Here is a 22,560-nt window from a genome sequence, read left to right as displayed (position 1 = left end):
CAATTAAGAGAGAGACGATTTCCGATTTATTAAATTTAATTCACACAGACATTTATTTATTTATTTTTATTGTGCATTTCAATGTGCGGTAGAAAAGTTTTTATTTATGGCAACAGCTCTAAGAACTTTTAAATACCCTATCTATCTGAAAAGTGTATTTTCGCTCTCTCGTCTGTGAAGTGTTTTTCAAAATAACAATGATTTTGAATCATGTTATGAGTATACTGAAAAGGTTGTTATTATATGTATATATGTGCAACTTTTAGTCTGTTAGATGTCATATTTTATAATTATCTAGATTTCTTCACGGATAACTTTTATGGACAATTATTGGGTAAACACGTCGGTGATGAGAGATGTTTGGTTTAAATTAATTTTTTGACATGTATACCGCATTTTCACTGTTAAATATTGTCTCTGCGAGTTACTTTTTTTTATGCTGTGTTTTTATGCGGATAAAAACCCTCAGAAATTTCAAAGTTTCGCTGAATATCATGAATAAGCGGTATCTTCTTGATTATAATTCTTAAATGACCTTTTCACTTTGACTCCTTTCCTACAATATATATCCAACTCAAAATCGAATAGATAAAGATATGAATGGGAAATATGGAATATATATGATATGGACTTTTATGACCATAACTCTTGGAGGGTTAAAGTCACTTAGATCAGCAGTCTTTTGTATTCCAAAGACATGCAGTTAGCAAAATGATGTTCCCTGCTAAATAATTCTCACTCTCTCATTTACAATCTGTATCATTCTGATGAGTGCATTTTCACTGCACAGGCATGGTCGTAATGTTTTAGTTGATCAATATATATGTGAATATTAAACTGCTTTTTTTTATTGATTACCATAAAATAAATAGAAATCTGTTACAAAATTTATATGTTAGCAGATAGAAACTTGCAGATTTCACACGGTGAAACAGGAAAAAATGTAAACAAAGTTGGATTGTGAGAAAAATGTAAATATGTATAAAGATTGTAATATTATTGTAGTTTCTCAAGCATCTTCAGTTATTGACATGTGATGAGCTTGTATGTTTTGAGTGCCTGCTGTGTAATGCTAGTAATCGGGCATTTTACTTTGAATATTGTTTTAATTTACACAACTGAATGAATATGTTCGCCTGGTTAAACTGACAGAAAATGCAGGTAAATTTTTAATGATATTTTTCTGTTATTTATAGCAGGAGCTATTCCTTCTTCATGTGTTCTTTTTAATTGTCCATGGATTAGCTGCAGTTTGAATTAACTATAGATAGTAATTAGACCAGTAAACTGGGAATTGACTGTAATTATTAGCTTCTGTTTCAATTCCAGTGTTAATTATTTTTATTATGAATCCTGAAATAACCAAGATATAATTCAGAAAGCAAATTTATAATGATTATATTTAACTTATATGATGAAATATAATTATTATTTGAAGTATAAAATGGTGATTTTTTCCTTTAGAATGCCCTTCTAAAAACTTAACAAACTAAATACAGATCTTTGAATCTGATTGGGAAGAATTGTATTTAAACAACACTTATTATTTGTATAATTAAATGTTTTACTCTTTGTTTTCATAACCTTTGGAGCATCAGTATGATATTTAGATCTTCAAAGAAAATTTGGGTTTAATCCTAGTATCCGGTGCACAAGGGATTTGGCTACTTTTGGCAACTTTATGATGAGCAATAAACGGGTCATATACGATGAATAGTTAAACGGGTCATTTTGGTGTTGGTGATAATTTTTAAAATCACTCCAAGGATGCACCATGTACTAGGATTTTACCAAAATTCGTTTTAAATAACAGGATGTTATCTACCAAGTGACAACAAATCTCATAACTGGATAAAAGTGGTTATGTCACTCAAGGGATGTTTTTTTCATTTTGAAGCTGTGTTTTGATTAATATGATATATGAATTTGTTAAAGAAAGGAAATTAATATTTCTTTCTGCATTAATTACAGGACAGCATGTCCACAGATTTCAGTCAGCTTAAGTAAGCATACTTTGCCAGATCTTCCATATGACTATGGAACATTAGAACCTACCATATCAGCTGAAATAATGAAATTGCATCATTCTAAGCATCATGCTGCTTATGTTAACAATCTGAATATTGCTGAAGAAAAGTTAGCTGAAGCTACTGCAAAAGGTTTTATAAAATTATTTATATTTTTTTATAAAAGATGTAATTTTTTAAATAGTTATTCAAGAAATGTAGTAAAATGTTTGTCGCTGATATAAAAAATTTTATTACAAAGAAATTGGTACTTCTTTGTTAAAGTGGCCACATCATAAGACTTTAGCGAAATTTGCATGCTACAGATTTGGCAATTAAATTTGCTATCTTTGATGCCAAAACACTGTGGCTGCTTGAATTAGGAAGTACCATAAATTTGTGTTAAAGTATACAAAAATATTTTGGGTAATTGTAAATATAATCTCAGATAATTTTCCTTATTTTTATCTTAAGATAATTTTTATAGGTATTTATATGAAAATAACTAAATGAGTTGTATTAATTTTAATCAGCATACAAAGAAAGGAAGCAAGTAGGGCAGTAGTTTTACTGATAACTATTCCGCAAAATCATTGATTCAAGAATCATACATTTGATTCCCAATTTAAGCAATTTTTTTGTGTATAAAAAGTTAATCTGACTTAATTTTGTCTTTTAGCTGAGATGTAAATTGTTGTAATTAAACTTTTTATCTACCTAATATAACACAATCAAGATTTTATATCTTCAAAGTATATTTACTTTTTTTTTTTTTTTGATTAGTAGTCTGTTATATAGCACAATGTCTGAGATCTGGAATCATAGGGACTGTGGTGATTCCGGATTTTACATCATCAGTTTAAATCTAAAAAGATGACTTTAGAAATAATAAAATTAGTAAGCATAGTGATAGTGGTAATTCATTAAAATTATTTCTATCTTTTACATATTTAAATTGTTATAAATATTAAGACATAATTATATTTCAGGTGATGTTGCATCAGTTATTTCTTTAGGACCTGCTCTTAAGTTCAATGGAGGGGGCCATTTGAATCATTCTATTTTTTGGCATAATTTGTCTCCATCTGGGGGTGAACCACAAGGTATGATTATTGAGTGATAAATAAATCAGTTACTGACTTTGGAGAACATAATTCAAGTTTATTACTATGTAAATCTTTATAATAAAATTTAATTTTCCAGTTGTAAAATATTAGATTACTGTAATATATTATATGCATAGACTGACCTCTGTTTACAGACAGGGTTTGGACTAACAGCTGCTTAGTTAAAAAAAAGTTTTAAGTTGAAAACCTGTTCTTTTGAGGAAACTAGCTGGGCTAGGTTAACTATTAAGCAATATATGCACATTCATAGGGCATCAAGGAAAGAGGGCACCTTAAAAGGATCTGTAGGTATTCAAGAAAGGCAGCACCAAAGAATTTCCCATTCCGGTTTTATAGTGGAATGTATGGTGCAGCTAAACCAAAACCAAGAGAGAGAGAAAGAATGGAAAAAAAGGCTGGTGTAAGCATTTATAAGGGGGCAACCAAAATCTTTTAAGTGCTTAGGGTCTTCCAGTCTGATCCTAGAAACTGGAGTATTGTTTTAATGTCAGAAGAGACTATATTGGAGAAGAAAAAAAAATGAATTTTTTGTGGTATCACTTCAGAAAACATCTAAAATGTTATGCCAAATAGTTGTCTCATGTATGATTCAGCTGCTTTGCAGAGGTTCAGGACAACTGGTTTTAAAATTACTTTTAGTGCAACAAATTGCTTGTTAAAGTTCAATGGCAATATTTACTAAGCTGTTTATTGCTATTTACAAACAACTTGCTACAACAAAATAAATCTCTTAATAGCAATCGTAAAAATTTTGAATACCGTCATTACTTATCTCATGATCATTATTTTTATTTCTTTTCCTAAGAGATGCAAAGACTTGTCCACTGTTTAAATATATGAAAAACTATATAAATAAATAAATCTGTAATATATATGTATTTTCTTTATGTTCTATACACTAGATTGTTGGAAATGAAATGGCAATTGAATGATGTGAGGTTGCAGAAAAAAGCAAGTGTTGAATTTATACAAATTTTTTATATCGTATGAAAGTGTCACACTTGGGTGATGCAAATGTAGTATTGTTTCCTATAATGAGCTTTAAATAATACCAACATTATGCCAACAGTGGACTCTTATTTGTACAAGTTTAAAATTCAACATGCATAATATCTTATGGGTAAAATGTTATAAGCATGGAAATATGAAATCAATCCATGGCTTAGTTTTGCATGGTTTATTAACCAGGCATCCAGATAAACTTTCATTTTTTATGTAGTACTACCTGAAGTACTCAGCTTTGCCAAGGTTTTACAGAGAGTGAAGAGGCTTCATTTAGTAGTATGTGTGTAACATTTCCAAAATACTCGTGGGAAACTGATAGAGAGTGAATTTAAATTCTGGTGTAAAGGTTCTACACTGTTTTAAAGAGATAACTAATATGGTATCATTTAACAGTTTTAGTGAGAACTGATATATGCTTTGTTATCAGTTATGTCTTTTTTTGAAAGTGAACTTTCAGAAAATCACTATTTGCTTTTACAGATTTTGTCATTGTTTTTGAAATGTTTGTGAGGAACTGATAGAAAGTGTATTTAAATTCTTTAAAGATTCTACACTGTCTCAGAGATACTACATCCTTTGTCAGGAAAGTTCCAGGATATTATTTTTTTTTAATCATTTCTGAGTTTGCAGCACTGAAAAAGAACAAATGTTGTGTTTATGTTACCTGTATTTATTCTGACTTGGCATGACCTTGGTCATATTTCCACCCAAACTTACTAGGAGGCAGGGCTGTGCTTAGCAACTCACTGTTCAGATTCATGTTGCATTCGTTAAGGTGACACAGTGGATGCTAATTGTGAGCAAAGAGTGAGCATTAAGTTCTGCATTAAGCTCAGGAAAACCCCTAGTGAAATGTGGAACATGATTAAGCAAGCATATGCAGGTGAGGCACTTTCAAGAAGTCGTGTTTTTGAGAGGCACAAAAGGTTTCGTGAAGGCAGAAATTCAGTGCAAGACGATCACAGAGCTGATACAGGTGCGTGGAGCGTGTAAGACAGCTATTGCAAGAAGACTGTCATGTAACTGTGTATATGATATCAGAAAAACTGAATTTAAATCTTGATGTATCATAAGATTTTATATGAAGATTTAGGGAGACATGAACAGAAGGAGCGAATACGAAGAATTTCTGCTGAATTATAGGATAGAGCCAGACATGATTACTACAGTGTCAAAGATTATTGTGATTTTTTCTTGTTTCTGTGAGTGAAAAGGTGACTGAAAGGAAAGCTTCATTAAGATTATTGCAGACATACAACATGATGTGACATATGAGCTTTGCAACCATCGCAGTTGAAGATTTTCCTGCTTGATTCCAAGACCTCTAGAAATTTTGGCAGTTGTGTATAGATAGCCAAGGGGACTACTTTGATAGCAGCTAGGATCATTACTTGTTAGATGCAATTTGCTATTTTTTACGACCTTTGTCCTGGAACTTTTCTAACAAAGGATGTATACACTGTTTTTAGAACAAACCAACACGTATTTGTAAACAGTACCTAACTGGCAGAAACCTATTCATGCAACCTGTTGTCTCTATTGAGCAAACATTACTTATTTGACCATTTTAGTAAGAACTTGTAGCAAGAATGTAACAATAGCAACATGATTTCAAAATTGAAAGTGGGCAAAAACATTTTTTTTTTTCGTTAAAAAAATCATAAATTCTTTGCTTAGCATGTATTCCACTAATAGTGAGAATGCAACAAAGGTGACATGAATCTCGTGGGGGACATGAGCACAGTGCTAAAATATTGTTCAAATTTGTACATAGCTAGCTGATTTTAGAGCAATTATTGTATTTTAATGTGTAATGTAATATGAAAAAAATTTAAAGAGAGAAGATGTGCTGGAAAAGTAAGAATAAGGGCCAAGTGTGTTTAACATTGAGTAAATGGATATCTCAGTAATGTGGTGAGATATTGCCAAGCTGGCAACAATTTAAACCTTCAAAAGTCATCAATGGCAACATTTTATTCCAGTCCCTGTATCACACAATAGGTATTATAATTGAATTAAAGTAATTGATCACTGTATTAGCTGTAACCATAATTCGACCCTCATATTGCCTTCCAGTAATTTTGAGAAGCAGAAAGTACTAGAAGTATGTTGCCGGCCAGGTGCAAACTGTGTAAGGCTAGTGAGAGCATCACATCTCAGTTGTAGCTGTTGCTGTTAGCTCGGCATGAGATCGGAGTACCGAGATATCTCCGGGCAGAATAATGTTGGATATTTTTTGAATTTCAATGGTTGTTATATATTTATATTGATTTTTGTTATTACAAATAATGCTGTTGCTTGCCGCTTGTGTTTTAAGTTCACAGTAGTTTGAAATGTAACTACTGACTGCACTCTGTGATATTGTGAAGAGCTAAGACTATCTTTGTGGAAAGTTACAGAACTTTGAAGTATTTCTTTCGATAAAATAAAATAAATTTTACTAACCTATTGTCAGATTTGTGTGCATTCAATCTATTATGAACCTGTATGCATACAACAATATAAACGGCCTGAGTGGAGACCCTATGTAATGGATTTTCAAAATCTTGTGTGGATCTTGACCTTCCTCTTGTTTTGAAGCTCAAGTGTAAAAAATTTCATCAAGATCAGATTAAAATTGTATATTTATATGGAATTACTCACATACAAACTAGCAGACACTTCTTTTTATATCTAGCTGACTTTAATTAATACAGTTAATAATTAATAATAACTTGAATGAATCTGTGTTCATTACTTTTAAACTGTTTAGTTTGTTACTTTATAACAGGATAAATTTGAAAGATTGCATTTTGCTGAACAGCACATTGCTGTGTGAAAAATAAAAATATTTTTAATTTGGACAGCAGCAACCCATTTCCTTTAAAATGTTCAGTTTGTGTATTAAATTTGAAAGACAAATATATTGCATTTTGCTGAGTGACAACTCATTTCTTTTATATTGCTGATTAAAATTTAAACAGAAATATCTTATGTCTCTTAGAGTGGCAACACAATTCTTTTAAATTACTCAGATCTCAAACAAAAATTGATTAGATTTGCACAAAACTTATATATACAGTACTTAAAATATATACAGTACTTACATATACAGTCTCGACAAAGTCCATAATCCGGACTCGTCGGGACTTTGGCGATTCCGGATTAGGAGTTTGTCCGGATTATAGATCAACAATTTAAATCTGGTAAGATGGCATGCAGAAATTATGCAATTAAAAATATGAAACCATAATTTCTTAAATAAAGAGCAATTATGATCTAAAGCGTATCAAAATTTACAAAAAAAAAAAAAAAAAAAAAAAAAAAAAAGCTTAATATTTATTTATTTACTTTATTAAACATTTCTTTCAATGTAAGTTGCTTCATTTTTTGTGCTAATATTTTCTCTTTAATTCTATAAACAGACATAATTTCTTGTTCAGTTACAAAGTTCCACTGTTCAAGTCCTGTAATTGCTGTGTTGAGAATACCGACTAACTTGTCAATCGAAATTTTTTTGTTTTCAATAACCTGTCTGTCACTTTCTTCACTATCGGAAGTGCACATGTGTAAATGCTTTACTGGCTTTACGCGCATGCATAAGTTTGTGGCTTTGAGGTCCGAATTATAGATCATTCCGGATAACGGACGTCTGAATTACGGACTTTGTACTGTATAAAGAGTGTAGACCTCATGGAGTGGTTTTCTGAAATATTACGCAGAAGATCAAGGATGCCAAATTATATCAAGACTTTGTATGAACTGCACACAAAAAAATGGACCCTTCTGTTTACCCTTCTATATATGTATATATTTAGATTCTGAAGACATTTTAAGTCTTAGTTTTAGTTATTCATCAATTTCTTCTCTATAACTTACTACAGCTTTTAAATAATTAAACTTTCTACTAAAAAAAATATCTTTTGTATTTCTTTTTCTTATATTACAGAATTCAATATTTGTTTTAACAGCTAATATTGAATTATTAGTTATAATGCACGCTATTGATGATGAGCTTGTCTGCAACTAGTCTACTCATTCTTATTTTTTTTCCTATGATATATGACATATTTTCCCTCCGATGGAATGTAATTAGTAATAGTTTTCTTTAATGTAAAAATATTTAGTAGAAAGGGGACCAAATGAAAGAATAAATTTTGATCATACATATCTTTAAAGCATTTGAATGTCACATATTTATATTGATTTTATTATCACAAATAATGCCATTTTGTGATTTAGAGTAATTTTCAGTATGATTTGAAGTATTTAGCATGATGTGTCAAATTATGTTTGAACATATGAAGGTACATGGACATATGTAAGAAAGTATTTTTTTTTTAACATTATCAAGCTTTGAGAATATTCATTTTATGCAACTTTGCTTTTACAAAGGCCTCATATGTTACAATCTGCTTTTTGTTTTTTGAAATAAATCTGGAAACGACTTTTCATTTTTTATAAGAAGGGAAGACAGGAAAGAGCATTCAGCATTTGGTTTATTCAATGATTGTATGAAAATATGATTTTATTTGATAAATCCCAGACATATAGGTCAGTTTTATAGTTTGTTTGAATGATTATAAATAACCTATACAGGGGAAAAGGAATTTAAGTTATCAAACTTATTTCAACCTCGGGAGATATCAGATTTTAATTTTTGGCATCATCAAGTCAGGCAGATATATAATAAGTTCTAGTTATTAGTGACCTTCATGCTTTGGTAGATAAATGCATGGCCTGTCTGCCTGAGGTATTTCAAATGATTGATTGGATATTAGATGATCCTTTCCTCCTATACCCATCTTCTTCCTCCAGTGTAACTTTGAAAGCTCAGCTTAAATCATTATCATCAATCATTATTACCACAATCTGAGTTGTATGTGTGCTCTCTGTTTTGCTGATTTTATAAAGTGAAATTATACATAATTTCCATTGATATAGTATTTCTTTTATATGTTTGTGTTATATTAAATTTTATATGGTTTAACCTGGTGCAGGTTATTTTTCAGGCCTGAGAATGTTAATAACACTTTTTTAGATATAAAATAAATGATAATTACATATTCACTTTATACATTTTGGGTTACAAAAAGTTTCATAGAAATACTGTTTTACTAAACAACAAAGGGAAAACTATCTGAAGATTTGTTGAGGTCTTTTTGTAGTCTCTTTCAATGGTAAAAAAAATAATTATTTTATTTTAGTATTTGTTTTCATATAATGGTAAATTTTAATTGAGTTTGAACACAGTACTATATAGATATTTAAAAATATTTCTTAAATTATTGACAGGTGACCTTCTTGAAGCTATTAAGAAAGATTTTCAAAGTTTAGAAACTATGCAAAATGTACTAAGTGCTGCTGCTGTTGGTGTTCAAGGATCAGGTTGGGCATGGTTAGGATACAATACCTGTACAGGCAGACTGCAGATTGCTACTTGTGCTAATCAAGATCCATTGCAGCCTACCACTGGTAATTTAACAGGATTATTTTTGTGTATTTTAAAATAATGTCTTGTTCTAAATTAAAAATTTTGAACTGCTTTACAGTTCATTTCTGGATTATTTTCTAGTAATAATTTATGTGACATTTATTTAAATATAATTGTAGAAACATGTGCAAATAGAGTAATCATTAATTTCATCAACTACCATGTAATTTTAACCTGTTACCTGGGGAATAAGCTTTCAGTAAAATCGTTTCACGATGGGAACTTTTTCCTTTGCAGTAATTTCAGCACATCGCAAGGAATAAATAAAAGAAAATCGTTTTAAAATATTTAATGATATAAAATATTAAAATTAAACATTTTTAATCCGGAAAAACAAATTAATTGAATGAATTTAAACAATTATTTCGTATGATATTCCCTAAAGCAATGCGCCGTATACAAAGCAACACTGCAGCCTGGACACCAAAATCTCGATTCTTTCCTAAGACCTTTGGAATAGCATAATTTGCATCTCCTCGTTACATTTACTCATGAAGAATCGGATGGTATATAGTCTGCAAAATGTCTTTCAAAGAGTCGAGATGGTTTTGGTGTCAAAGATGATCGTCCTGTACTAGTAGATGGCAACTGTGATCCGTCTCTATATTTTTCAACACCTTTTTCGATAAGGAAATGAAGCCCATCTAGATGACCGCCATCTTTCTTGTATAAAAGATATGCATTCAAACACACCATGTCTAGTGCATGTAAAAATATGTTATAGTAATACTTTTTTACTTGGTTTCTAGCGATTTCATAAGTTTTCATTTGTCCGTCAGCAAGATCAACTCCTCCCATATTTTTGTTGTAGTCGGCAATAACTTCCGGTTTTGATATCGTTTTCCTTCATTTTTCTATTTCTACAAGTTTATTGTCGTGGATAATACACAATATAATTACATCCTTTTTGTCTTTCCACTTCATAATCATTATTTTGTCTCTGTACCTAGCAATATGTTCATCTTTTTTCAAAACACAATTTTTGATATCAGATGGTATTCCTATTCCCTTTCTATTTTTTCGCATTGTTCCTACATCGGTTTTTCTTCTGCTCATCTTCTCAGCTAGATCAGTACTAGTATACCAATTATCAAGATATAGCGTATATCCCTTATCCAACAAATCGTGGCACAATTCAAGAAAAATATGATTTGGTCCCTGTTCTTCTGGATAGTTTGAATCATACTCCGTGTCTTTACCTGTATATATAATGAAACCACTTATGTATCCGGATTTACTTTTACATATCTTATACAATTTAACACCAAATCGACTTCTTTTCGATGGAATGTACTGTTTTCAAGACAGTCTTCCTTTCCATAGCAAAAGAGACTCATCTACAGATATTTCCTTATCTGGTACGTATAACACCTTGAATTTTTTTCTCAAATAGTTCAAAATGGAATCGATTTTGTAGGTTTTTTTGTTGCACACTTTTAGATCGAAAGCATTGTTATCACTAAAATGTAAAAATTTTACTAACAGTTGGAATCTTTTTTCTGACATAGTTTTATAAAAAAATGGAGTCTCCAGACTTTCTCGCTTTGTGAAACAAAGCTGATAAGAAGGTTTTCCTATTATTCCTTGCAAAATTCGTAAAAAAAAATAAATACTCTCATCTCTCGGTCATCTGTGTCAACCCACGAGAGACATCTTGAACGCGGTTACATGGAAGTATTTTTTTCAAAACACTGTCCGGCGTATTTGTTTGATTGTTCCACAATAAGTTCTACAAAATTCTCATCGAGAAATTTCTCGAAATAAAAAAGGCAATCCTTTTCTTCAGGTCCTTCAAATGTAAGTCTAGATTGAGATAAAAACGGGAAAGGCGATCGCAATATTCTTTCACATTTCCATTCAGCTGATGTCGTTTGAATATTTTGGTCTATAACATCATCATCCTTTGATTCAATGCCCAGACCATCAGTAAAGAAGTCGTTGTCGCTTTCTTCCGAACTGGTACTTATTCTTAGAATTCAACGTCGTTTACCAAACCTCCCGGGCAATATTTCATCGTCACTTTCAGACAATTCAAAAATATTTTCTGCTTCACAATAATTTTTAGCCATATTTATAAAAAACTAACAATTACTCAAATCAACAAGTTATTACTAATATGTAAAATAATGAAATGCAGACTAAAATGAAATTAAGTTGTGTAAATTAGGAGTGTTATCACAATTTATGAGCGGACAAGTGTTTCCATTGATCGATTTTTCTTGAACAACGGTCAAGTGACAGATTGCAAAAAAAATGTAAGAAAAATTTCGTCATGCCCATTGAAATAGTCTTCCCAGCATGACGAAACATTTCGTCATACCCATTGAAATAGTCTTCCCAGCATGACGAAACATTTCGTCATACCCAGTTAACAGATTAATAGATAATTTTAATATGTAATAATGATGGATAATGGATTTTGTTAGTGTACTAAATAAAAACTAATTTAAGGAAGCTAATTTTGTTAAATACTCTACTAACTAGAATATAAGAGTAAAATCCAGTTTGCTGTTATTATATCATTAATAACATCAATTATAAAATTGATTAAAACTGAAAAATATTACACTTTGTATCCAATTAATGTCTTTTAAATTCCATTTTAAAATTTTAGCTGTAAATTTATTTTTATCTTAATTATATTCTATATTTAATGTACCCACAACTTTAAAAATTTTTATTTATTATTTAATTTGAAATTTGCTTTGTCAGTGATCAGCCAGTTGATGCACATCTCATGATTTATGCAAAGAGTATTCAAAGTGGGCCACTGGTTCTGTAACTGTTTGCAAAAAAAATTTCCTTCTGTAAGGTTTATGCTAGTTGGTGTGACTTAGAGCAGGTTACTTTTTAGGCTTGAGAATGCTTAAACTATTTTCTTGTGCAAATTAATTGGTAATTACATTTTAACTTCATGCCATTTGGCTTACAAAAGTTTCATAAAAAATCTATACTTTATGGTAATAGAAGAAACTTCTATCTGGGTAAATATCAACTAGAAGTTTGTCCTTTTTTGTAGTACTCAGTGACAACAAAAGCATAAAGCAACTTCTGTATTGTTGTAGCACATGATAGAGACATATTCTGGCTCAGCTATAAGAAAAGAACTATAAAAGGTGCACCCAGCTAGATAATTTTCAAATTAGTCAAGATAAAAAAATTTTAGTCAAATGAATATTGGCCGTCCAATAGAACTAAATTATATAAATTGATATTTACACTACATGATGGAAATACTTATACAGTGCATCAGATGACATCCATGTTAAGATTATGTGACACATAGCTAGTGCTGAGAGAGACAAAGGAAAGCAATAATAATTATCATCAAAAGCAGAATACAGATGAGTAAAGAAGTGCTTTACTTTATATCTTGATTTTTGCTTGGGGACAGAACCATGGTAGTTGATCTGGTCAGCACATAAGCATGGAGTACCATTTCAATTCAGAACTTTTGTGGTAGAATACTTCACAAGCAGTTACCTTTTCTGTTCTGTGGCGGACTTCCTGGGCATTAAAGCTTTTCATGGGTATGGCTGTGGAGGGATTGAGGGTTTGGCTACTGTTCCGACTCCAAAGTAGACATGACGAATTTGTTCATGTTACTTCACTGAAATTTTCCTTGGAGAGGTGTGTACATTTGCTCTCATGCTCTAGCTTTTACGAAAAGTATGCAGCCCGCCATCCCTTTGCAGCATTAGATCTGTGGACAGGGAAGAGATACTGGCCGGCAGTTGAGATATGGCTACCGGTGCTGGCCAGAACTTGCCCTTAACTGGTCTCACACATATTCTATCAGGAAGTTCATTCCTGATGGAGGAGTGTGTTACCCTCCTGCAGGCCATGTATGTTAGTTCACTTGTTCCTAAGCCCCCCCCCCTGATCTTAAGGCGAGGTTGATAATCAGACTTCCTTAGCACATCTGTGAAGTAGCTCGAGCGCCCGTGCTATTGGTGCACCCTGCAGAGATGTAATAAGAACTGGAACATGGTTTTTTTGTATTTGCATCCCACACAGTAACAGATAGTCTGTTTTTTTTTTTTTTTTTAATGACAGGAAATGAATGCACATGGAACATTCATCCACTGATGAAGGCAGCATATGGTGAATATTGTTCCTGAGCATGAAAGGGTAGAACTTTTAAAAGCAGATAAATTTCTGCAAGGATAGTCAAAAATATTGTCACATTTGGTGCCACTGCACATCATATGAATGATTTCTTTAAGGGAAACATGATAAATAAGGTTGGCATGAGTAAGAGTACAGCATGAAACAGCTCAGATGCTGCATGATATATGTTTAGTGCCTCTCACAAAATCTTTCCACTATACAAAAGGAGTATCAAATGGTTATGGAGTGTCTAATACATATTCACAATGTGGACAATGATTTCTCTCATTCTAAAAATTGCTATACATCATGGAAGACACTTGTGGTATGCAGCCTGCAAAAGATTAAAAAAAATCATAATTTTTCTTTTCTTGTGTACACTTATCGTACATTCTTTAGTTGTGAATGTTTATTTATTGTAACATAATACTCATATTTAAAAAGTATATCTTGGATTTCTGTGATATGCCGTGATAGTTTTATTTTTTTACATATTGTGTTTTATTGTATTCTACATATGTGTATATTAAAAGCACTTTATTCTGTTTTATAGGGCTTGTGCCTTTATTTGGAATTGATGTTTGGGAACATGCTTATTATTTGCAATATAAGAATGTGCGTCCAGATTATGTTAAAGCTATATGGAAAGTAGCAAATTGGAAAGATATTTCAGAAAGATTTTCTAAAGCAAAGATTGCCAAATGAAGATTATATAGACTATATAATTAGTTTTCGTTACATGTTCAAATTTCTGCTGCAAGCAGCAAAATAATCTCAGATGAATTAGGGAATTTATTTACTTTCCAAAACAATACACACTCAAAAATGTTATGTATGTTATTTTTTTAGAAAATACTTGTTTTCAAGATATACATATGTTACGTAATTCGTATAATAAACTGATATGTAAACTGTAGTTTTGTCTGTGAAATTAGTTATTGTATAATATTAACATTTTTACTTTTTAAGAATTTTTCATTGAATTGCTGCAAACTATTTTTACTAACATAATATGGGAAAAAATTATGGAAAATAAATATTAATGCAGAAACATTAAGAGCCTTGATTAGGAAGAGTCATTTACCAAAGGACTGAAAGGAGAAAATAAAAGGATGATTAGGGACGTTTAAGACGGTCAGTTTGTTATTCAAACACAGAAGCTGATTAATTGGCATGAAGCAATTACACAACAGGCTTAAAATTTTATGATTAAGATGAATGAGTGAAGTACTTGAAGAATTTCATTTGAAATTTGCAAATTACAATAATGGACTGAGTAAGTTTGCCACTTTTATAATGTAGCATGGTTAGTGCTTTAACAAGGAAGTACTGAAAATAGTTCTAATGGATATAATCACATGGGTCAAATAAGCAACTATAACAGTTAAAAGAGTCAACACACATTTGAAGCTTATCTAAAATGGCAATTAAATGTTTCGATGTCCTTTCATAATTGGCTAGTCAAACTGTGATAACGTATCTAGATAACAGATGTGTTTTCTTTGTTAAATGTATTTAAATACTATGTAAATAAATACTTAGGTTCTCCTCCTCCCAAATAAAAATAGAAAGTGATAATGAAAACAGGCACATAAACATTTTATATAAATATCAAGTTTGATATATGCTGAAAGTCCAAATTTAATGTGATAATTCCAATTTTAGTTTCAACTTGAGATTTAAGAGTCATCTAGTATCTTTAAATGTTCCATCTTTAAGCTTTTCCTGAAAATAGGATTAAGTATTAGAATTTAGATTATGGCAAATATGTGAGGGCTAACTGCTTAATGGGAGAGATGCCTTTGTGAAACACTATTACTGGAACTGACTCATATTCATATTATTCAAGGGGAAGATCATGAAAATTGCCATGCAACTAGCCGATTTGCTGAGATCTGAATCTGGATTAAACTATCGAGTTTTAGTGGTTTTACAACTCAGCCACTACTGGGCTTCTTCCGAAAATTAATAATTAAAAAAAACTTTGAAGCTACTTGAAAATCCATTTAATTTTTTAGTTCTAATTAATGTTTAATAAAGTAATATTTTAATTCCAGCTGATTTGTGAATTAATTGTCCAAATAGCTGGTTAATCTGAAAAAGTATACAAAGTTAGCATGGCTAGGTTATAAATGAAGTTAGAAAAGTTTGTAATGTGATTTATATGAATTTTTAAAACATTTATTTAATTTTAAAAAATCAGTTTTTATAAAGTGACATGATTTTGCTTCAAAGTCAGACCCAAATTAGGAAAATTACCCTCTCCAATATCAGTACATTTTGATGCATTTTTCATTTTCATAATATATTTCAGTTCTGCTAATTCATTTCATTTTAAATTAATGCAAATCCAAGAAATAACAAACTAATAAAAATATTAAGCACCTAAGATCCAAAAGGCACCGACAGTAATTAGCTAAAGCATAGGTTCAGTTTACAAAATTATGATCAGTAGTGCTATTATTTAATTCTCAATAATATATTATGTACAATCAACATGTGATTGGTGCAGCCTTTCTTCTGAATGGAAATTAGAATTAGGGGAAAAAAATTGTACCTAACCACATTAATTAATGAAAAACATACCTTTAAAGTTTAGAATATAATTTTCATAAACATATAATTTCATGATCATATCACATTTAATTCATCTTCAAAATGTTAGTAAAACTGTTGGTAGAGCATGAGATACCAAGATTTTGAACATCAACTAGATACAAAACAAAAATATGTATTTTATTCAAATATAAGTGTTCTATATACAATGAATATTTGTACTAGTAAAAAATATCACAGATATGGTTGCCATCCTACATATAATCTACATAAGTTGTTCGGATCTCGAGCTTGTTGTATGAGGAGATTAACTTGGCCTTCTGTACTCATAGCAACACCTTCTTCTAAACCTTGTAGCTTTTGTTGTAACCTCATCAAAGCTCTTTCAGCTAGTTTATTTACTTCTGTAATAATAAAAGAATTATTACATGCATTTTTCAGGAAAAAGCAATAGATGAAATTTATGGTTTATACAGACTTTAAAGTAAAATATCTATTGCAACTTAAAAAAAAAGAGGGGGAACACACTAAATGCAAGTAAGAATATCATATAAAGCTTAAAAAATTTAAATAAATAAATAAATAAACAACTTTTATTGGCAGGCACTTAGCCAACTTAGGCTTGGCTACTACTAAGGCTGAAAGTGGTGGCCACGTTATTGTGCAAGCACCTAATAGGCGAGTCATTGTTACCTAATATGAAGGGATGGACAATTAAATCATGCCTTCTCCCTCTTGTCTCATGCCTCTGATTTTAAAGATATAATTTCATTTTTTTCTGGATGCATGAAAAGTAAACGTGTATTTTATATACATGTTTCATCAATGTGTAAAGCTATTTTGTTAGCCACCTAATTGTTTTTTTTAAAGTGCTGCAGCAATTTTGAAAGCATTTGATCCAATTGATCAGCATTTGACAATCCCTGACATTGTAATCCTTGGTTTTATTTATTTTTTGGGTAAATTTTCCATTTCTGTTTCAAATTTTGAGCATTTTTACTTTATGCATGTTTGATATTGTAAGGACATTACACTTATTTTTCCACTTACATGCAGAGATTCATTTCTGTGTCATATGCATTATTCCTTTTTTAATCCCCCAAGTATTGCTTTGGTTATTGCTCTGAGGGCCACAAATATAGGCTTTTCTGAATGTCATATTTTTTGCAAGTTTCAGTGAGCTATAGATATTGTCAATGCACAATACATAACCTTTATGTAACAAATAAATCATCAACTGAAGGAGTACTTGGGAGGCATGTCTTTGTGAACAACTATTCCTGATTTATACAATCTGAATTTCCAAAACAATTCATTGGATCTGCATAACTTATACAATTTTATCTATATTTATGCATCTTGTTTTTTTATATATTACTTTTCATGCCATAAAAATGATAGATTCATCAATGCATAATAGTTATGCATAATGTTGAAATGATCAAGAACTGCTCTGATTTTATGTAAGTGATCTTGCCAACAAAAGTATTATCAACAAAACAACAAAAGTGAAGCAATGATAGGAACCTACTTTGGCTTATTGTAGATTCTCTCCCCCCAAAAGATAATGTATATAAAATACTTTGACTCCAGTAATGTTCAATTGATGGTAGTGTACATGATTCCATATGCAAAAGTAGTGCAAGAAAAGTCAATGTATCTCATCTACATTGGCCTTTAACCAATTAAATTCTTGTCATACCCAATCTTGTTAAAGGGTTTATTATAATACTTTGTTAATTTTTATTTTTTTGTGTGACATGCAGAATTGTCTCTTCAGCTATAAGGTTCAAAATCATATTGGAAAAATCAAATTTGCTAGATCTTCTACATATAATGGATATTTCAGCACAATATTTCTGATGTCAAATCCAAAATTACTGGATCCATTTCTATATGACACCAATCTCCACCACTGAGGGTTCTCGAACTGGGCTGTAAATTCTATTGCTGAGGCTTTTGTTTGTTATTACTTTGATCACTTACTAAACTATTTCGTTTGATGATTCTTAATCTAAACTATCATCACTCTTATCTCCAAGAAAATAATCTCACTCCAATTCATCCATTTTTGGCATACTGCTGAAATTCTTCCTGTCCTCTCTCTATCTATATGCTTTCCATCATTAAAATTATCAGTTAATTCAGTTAAATTCTGTTCTGGGAAGGTTAAGTTATATCTTGTTCAGAGATGCCCTGACTACAAAATAATTCAAAAAGAATTTCCTGTTAAAAAAATAAATTGAAATATAAGACAATATTGTTATAATTATTTTTTGTTTAATGCTTTACAATAAACTGAATAAAACCTGTTAATGCTCAGAACAAATTTCTTCAATATCAGCGTGGCAGTCACTGTATTAAATCTTTTCTACCTTTGCTGCTGTTTATGCCTATACATTTTTATTAAAATATTGCAAGCAAATGTGCACTACTAAGTGTAATTCCGTATATTTTAAAATTACTAGTTGTATTGCAAATTATTTTAAAAATAGGATGGAAGGATGGGGACTTTCTTTCCCTCCAGCATATCTTTTTTTTTTTTTTTTTTTTTTTGGAGAAGAGAAGACTTTCATGTCGCAGCAAGTGATAACGCCCCTTTGGGACGAGTCTATGTGTTTTGGCAGAATGCCTGCCAGGGTTGCGTTTTAGATGGTCGAACTGTACCAAAGTATTTGCAATAAGTGTCTTTATTAAAATTCACAATAATTACAGCAATACAAAAGGATTCCTGACAGATAGTAACAATATTTCTCTTGTGAGTAACCATTATTTATATTTTATAATATTATCAAAATTCACAGTTTTCTATAATGATTCAATCATAAAAATTCAGATATTTGATAATTTAACACAAATATTCTTCTAAAGAAAGATTATCAGATTCATTGTTACCAATATCATTTACACTGACAAAAATTGCCACTGCTTGGAGCTGTAAAAAAGGTTCCATATTTTTTAGCTTTGCTGGCATGTTTATTCACAAAGTTTATCTGAACTGTTAAATACAAATTCATTATCTGAAAACACTGGAAAATATCAAAATGTTTAATTACTTTTTGATTTGAAGATGTGGATAGCAATGCTTGGTAAAGCAATTTAAAATGGAATTCTAGGTTTTAAAACTTTTATTTTAGAAAACAGGTGAGAAGTTGTTTTTATATATTTAAAATTGTGAATTTTAAGATTCAAATAATACAATTCATAGGATGTTATATACCTTATTATAATGATTTGCATTCTGTGAACTGTTTTGATGTCAATTCTAAGATATTATGAAATGAATGAGTTTTCAGCCACAAGCTGCCTTCTTTAGTTATTATTGATTGTTGTTTTAATAAATGTTATCATTTTAGATACAATTAATAAATTACTGAAGCCATCTATATATAAGAACATATAACAAGAGTTCATCATTTATTGTAATTCATTCATTTAATGTGATCAAAATGTCACAGAACATTTTTATAATCAATATAAAGTCACCAAGCTGGGAAGCAAAATTGTAAAGTTGTAATTAGAAACATGGATGACATCCACTGTTACTAATGGATGGATGGATTTTGAAAGAGTATTATTATTATTTTAAATGTCAACTGCATAGCACACAATGTAAATGCTTTCTTAAAAGCATATTGAAGCTATAATTGTTTCAGAAAACAGCACTTATCTCTAATTCAATCATAGGATCAACGGATTACTAAAACTTGAAGGATTTTATCACCATGAAGTAAAGGAGTTTTTTCATGCGCATCATGACTAGGAATAGGAAATATGAACAGCAGTATAAATAAGTTTGTAAGGCAAAACTGATCTTGCTGAGGCACTGCATTTGCTGAAAATATGTCCAGGAATCACATTTCAGAAAAGCAAATTTAGCTAATAAATGTTGTTTAAATACAAGTTTTCACAACTAGTGCAAAAATGCACCATTCAGAGGGTTAATATTAAGGGCAGACAAATAGTCAGACAAATAATTTCCGGGCACAATAAAATTATAAATAGTTTGTAAATGAACTTTTACTGGATAACAACTGCTGATAATTCATTATTGATAATTTTGCATTGTTTTAACTTTTACTTCTAATTAATTCTATAAATGTTTACAATAATATGCTTCTTTTATATTTCTGCTATTTCAGTTAAACTGCATTAATATTCTTGATAGATAATTTTGTCACCATCCAGTATTCTTTAAGCAATGCTGGATGAATGTGATTACACTAAAAATTATAAGTGCCTACTGCATTTATAATTTTTAAGACTTGTGTTATTTGTATAGTTACTTTGAAATTTTTTATGATTAATTGTTATGTAAGTGATATTTATCATTATATCATTTTTCAAGCAGATCATTATACTCAAAAACCTTTACACTAACAACCACAGTTTTCATTACAATTTCAAATGACTCAAAAGCAAAGTGCCAGAATTGCTGAATCTCAGTATTCTCAAATCATTTCTGAAATATACTGTAAATCTGAGCAGATATAGCATTTTCTAGGTGAAATAAAACCGTATGAATATATTAACTAATTGTAAAAGAAAGCATTGATACATTTCATTCAAAAAATAAGGTTACTAAATTTTCTTACCTTGACTTTCAGAAGTAGTTGAAGAGGAGGCTTTTTGTGACGGTGACTTGGATGCAGGTACAGTCCATTCATATAATGGATCATATAAGAGGACTTCCAATATTGTTAAAAGAACATCTTGCGAATTCCTCATAACTTCTAAAGTTTTTTCAGAACATCTGAAAATATAAATAACAAATGTAAATTACAAAGAATTTTATTCACTGTTTTAAAAATAATTTGGAATACTTTTTTATCCTTGCAATTAGTTTTGAATTATTAAAGAATCTACATATGAATTCTTTTTATACGATGGCTTTCTATTTATTTTGATGTTACTAAATATTTTTAACGCTGTAGTTTTGATAGTGCCTGTCTAGCAATTAAAGGCAAGAAATGGAAATACGTTACTTTATTATTAATAGTTAGTTATCAATTAATAGGAACATTTTCTAAAGGATGTTTAAAGGAAAATTTTTTGTTCTCTTAAGTTAATACTGGCTTCTTAATGATAGCCATTATTAAAAGAAATAAATATTGATAAAATCATCTCAAAGCCTGTGAAGTTTAAAAACAAATAAGAAAATCTACACTACACAAAAAATGATGAGGACTGTAAATTTTTTTTATTACACTTTACATATACACTGAACATTATTTCAGTTTGTTTTTTTAATAAAATTATATATATAAATTGTATATAATTGGAAAACTTTTTATATACCATCTCCAGGGAACAAAAATTCAATTAAAACCATGAATTATAAAAGAAAAAAAAATTCAGTCTGTATTTTAATTAGTATTTTAAATAAGTTATAATATATATGTATGGTACAACAAATTATAATGGCTGCTTTATGAATAATTGGAAACCTCATAATTAACTATTCTAGATTTTATGCTCTCCCCCTAAAGTCATCTGTTCTCCCAAATTCGAGATCTTTACCAATACATAACAACACAGGTTGTTACATAACACCATTTTAACCAATCATAGCTTAGAGTACTTTCTGCATCACACTTAGTTTAAATACTCTTGACACAACAACTACGTCATTCCTTTCCCTAGCTTCCACCCTGCAAAGAGTTCTGCGCCTCTTATGCTGTCCTGTCCAAAATGCTTACGTACTTTTAAAAATCATGTACATGGAAATTTCACTATGATTAAAAATATCTTGTCTGCAAAAGGATTGTTTTGATATGTGTGAAAATAAAGATTGGCGATTTGTAGAAATCTAGTTTTGTTACCCTTCATCAGCACGCATTCAACCCTCAGCCGTGATGGATATCAAAAGCTGTTAAAAGTTCCAGTGTTTTCTTTGACGCATTAAATTATGACATACATATTATAACTTTTTCAAATTCATTTAAAATTTATAGAAAAAGATGCCTTTTACATTTTGAAAAAGATTTGTATTAAAAAATTAAAGAACTTATTTTGAAGCACAGAAAATATTAAGCATTTTCTCACTTGTCATATTAGACTTAGTTATATTCAAGTTTGACATCACTCATATTAAACTTTACGATTATTATTCGGAAAAATAACAATATAGATTTCATTTTCCTCATTTTTTATGCTTAAATGTTTTGTGACATTACTATGGCTTAAACTGATATTTTAAATTACACTCTTACATTTATATTTCTTGAAAACAGGTATATGAATCATTATATTGCATAAACAGATTGATACAAAAGTTTTCTTA

The 22,560-nt window shown here is 30.3% G+C and overlaps 2 protein-coding genes across 5 annotated transcripts in view; one reads left to right on the top strand and one right to left on the bottom strand.

Moving 5' to 3' along the window:
- The first annotated feature begins 79 nt into the window (after positions 1-79).
- Positions 80-14,637, top strand: Sod2 (superoxide dismutase 2). The gene is made up of 5 exons (XM_035369470.2): positions 80-232; positions 1,972-2,159; positions 2,996-3,109; positions 9,413-9,592; positions 14,275-14,637. Exons 1-5 carry the CDS (start codon positions 198-200, stop codon positions 14,424-14,426), a joined length of 669 nt encoding a protein of 222 aa, XP_035225361.2. The 5' UTR covers positions 80-197; the 3' UTR covers positions 14,427-14,637.
- A 1,799-nt stretch (positions 14,638-16,436) lies between these two features.
- Positions 16,437-22,560, bottom strand: part of tefu (Serine/threonine-protein kinase tefu) — a 240,355-nt gene continuing 234,231 nt past the window's right edge. For all 4 annotated transcript variants that reach the window (XM_085827007.1, XM_085827010.1, XM_085827009.1 and 1 more), the window contains 2 exons: positions 20,873-21,030; positions 16,437-16,681 (listed from right to left, as the gene is read on the bottom strand). In XM_085827007.1, the coding sequence (XP_085683133.1) occupies positions 16,512-16,681; positions 20,873-21,030 (328 nt within the window). In that variant the 3' untranslated portion in view covers positions 16,437-16,511. The remainder of the gene's footprint in view (positions 16,682-20,872; positions 21,031-22,560) is intronic.

This window comes from Stegodyphus dumicola, chromosome 11 (assembly GCF_044657685.1).
Source record: "Stegodyphus dumicola isolate Sdum_Otavi_A_Nest chromosome 11, ASM4465768v1".
NCBI classification, from domain to species: Eukaryota; Metazoa; Arthropoda; class Arachnida; order Araneae; family Eresidae; genus Stegodyphus; species Stegodyphus dumicola.
This window is presented reverse-complemented; position numbering and strand designations above follow the sequence as displayed.

What these genes read in the sequence shown, in the direction of transcription:
- Sod2 (XM_035369470.2), top strand. Translation starts at nt 198, where the DNA reads ATGATTTTGAATCATGTTATGAGTATACTGAAAAG. An exon ending in GTTATGAGTATACTGAAAAG is followed by an intron (nt 233 to 1,971) that starts GTTGTTATTATA and finishes CATTAATTACAG; the next exon opens with GACAGCATGTCCACAGATTT. An exon ending in TCCATTGCAGCCTACCACTG is followed by an intron (nt 9,593 to 14,274) that starts GTAATTTAACAG and finishes TCTGTTTTATAG; the next exon opens with GGCTTGTGCCTTTATTTGGA.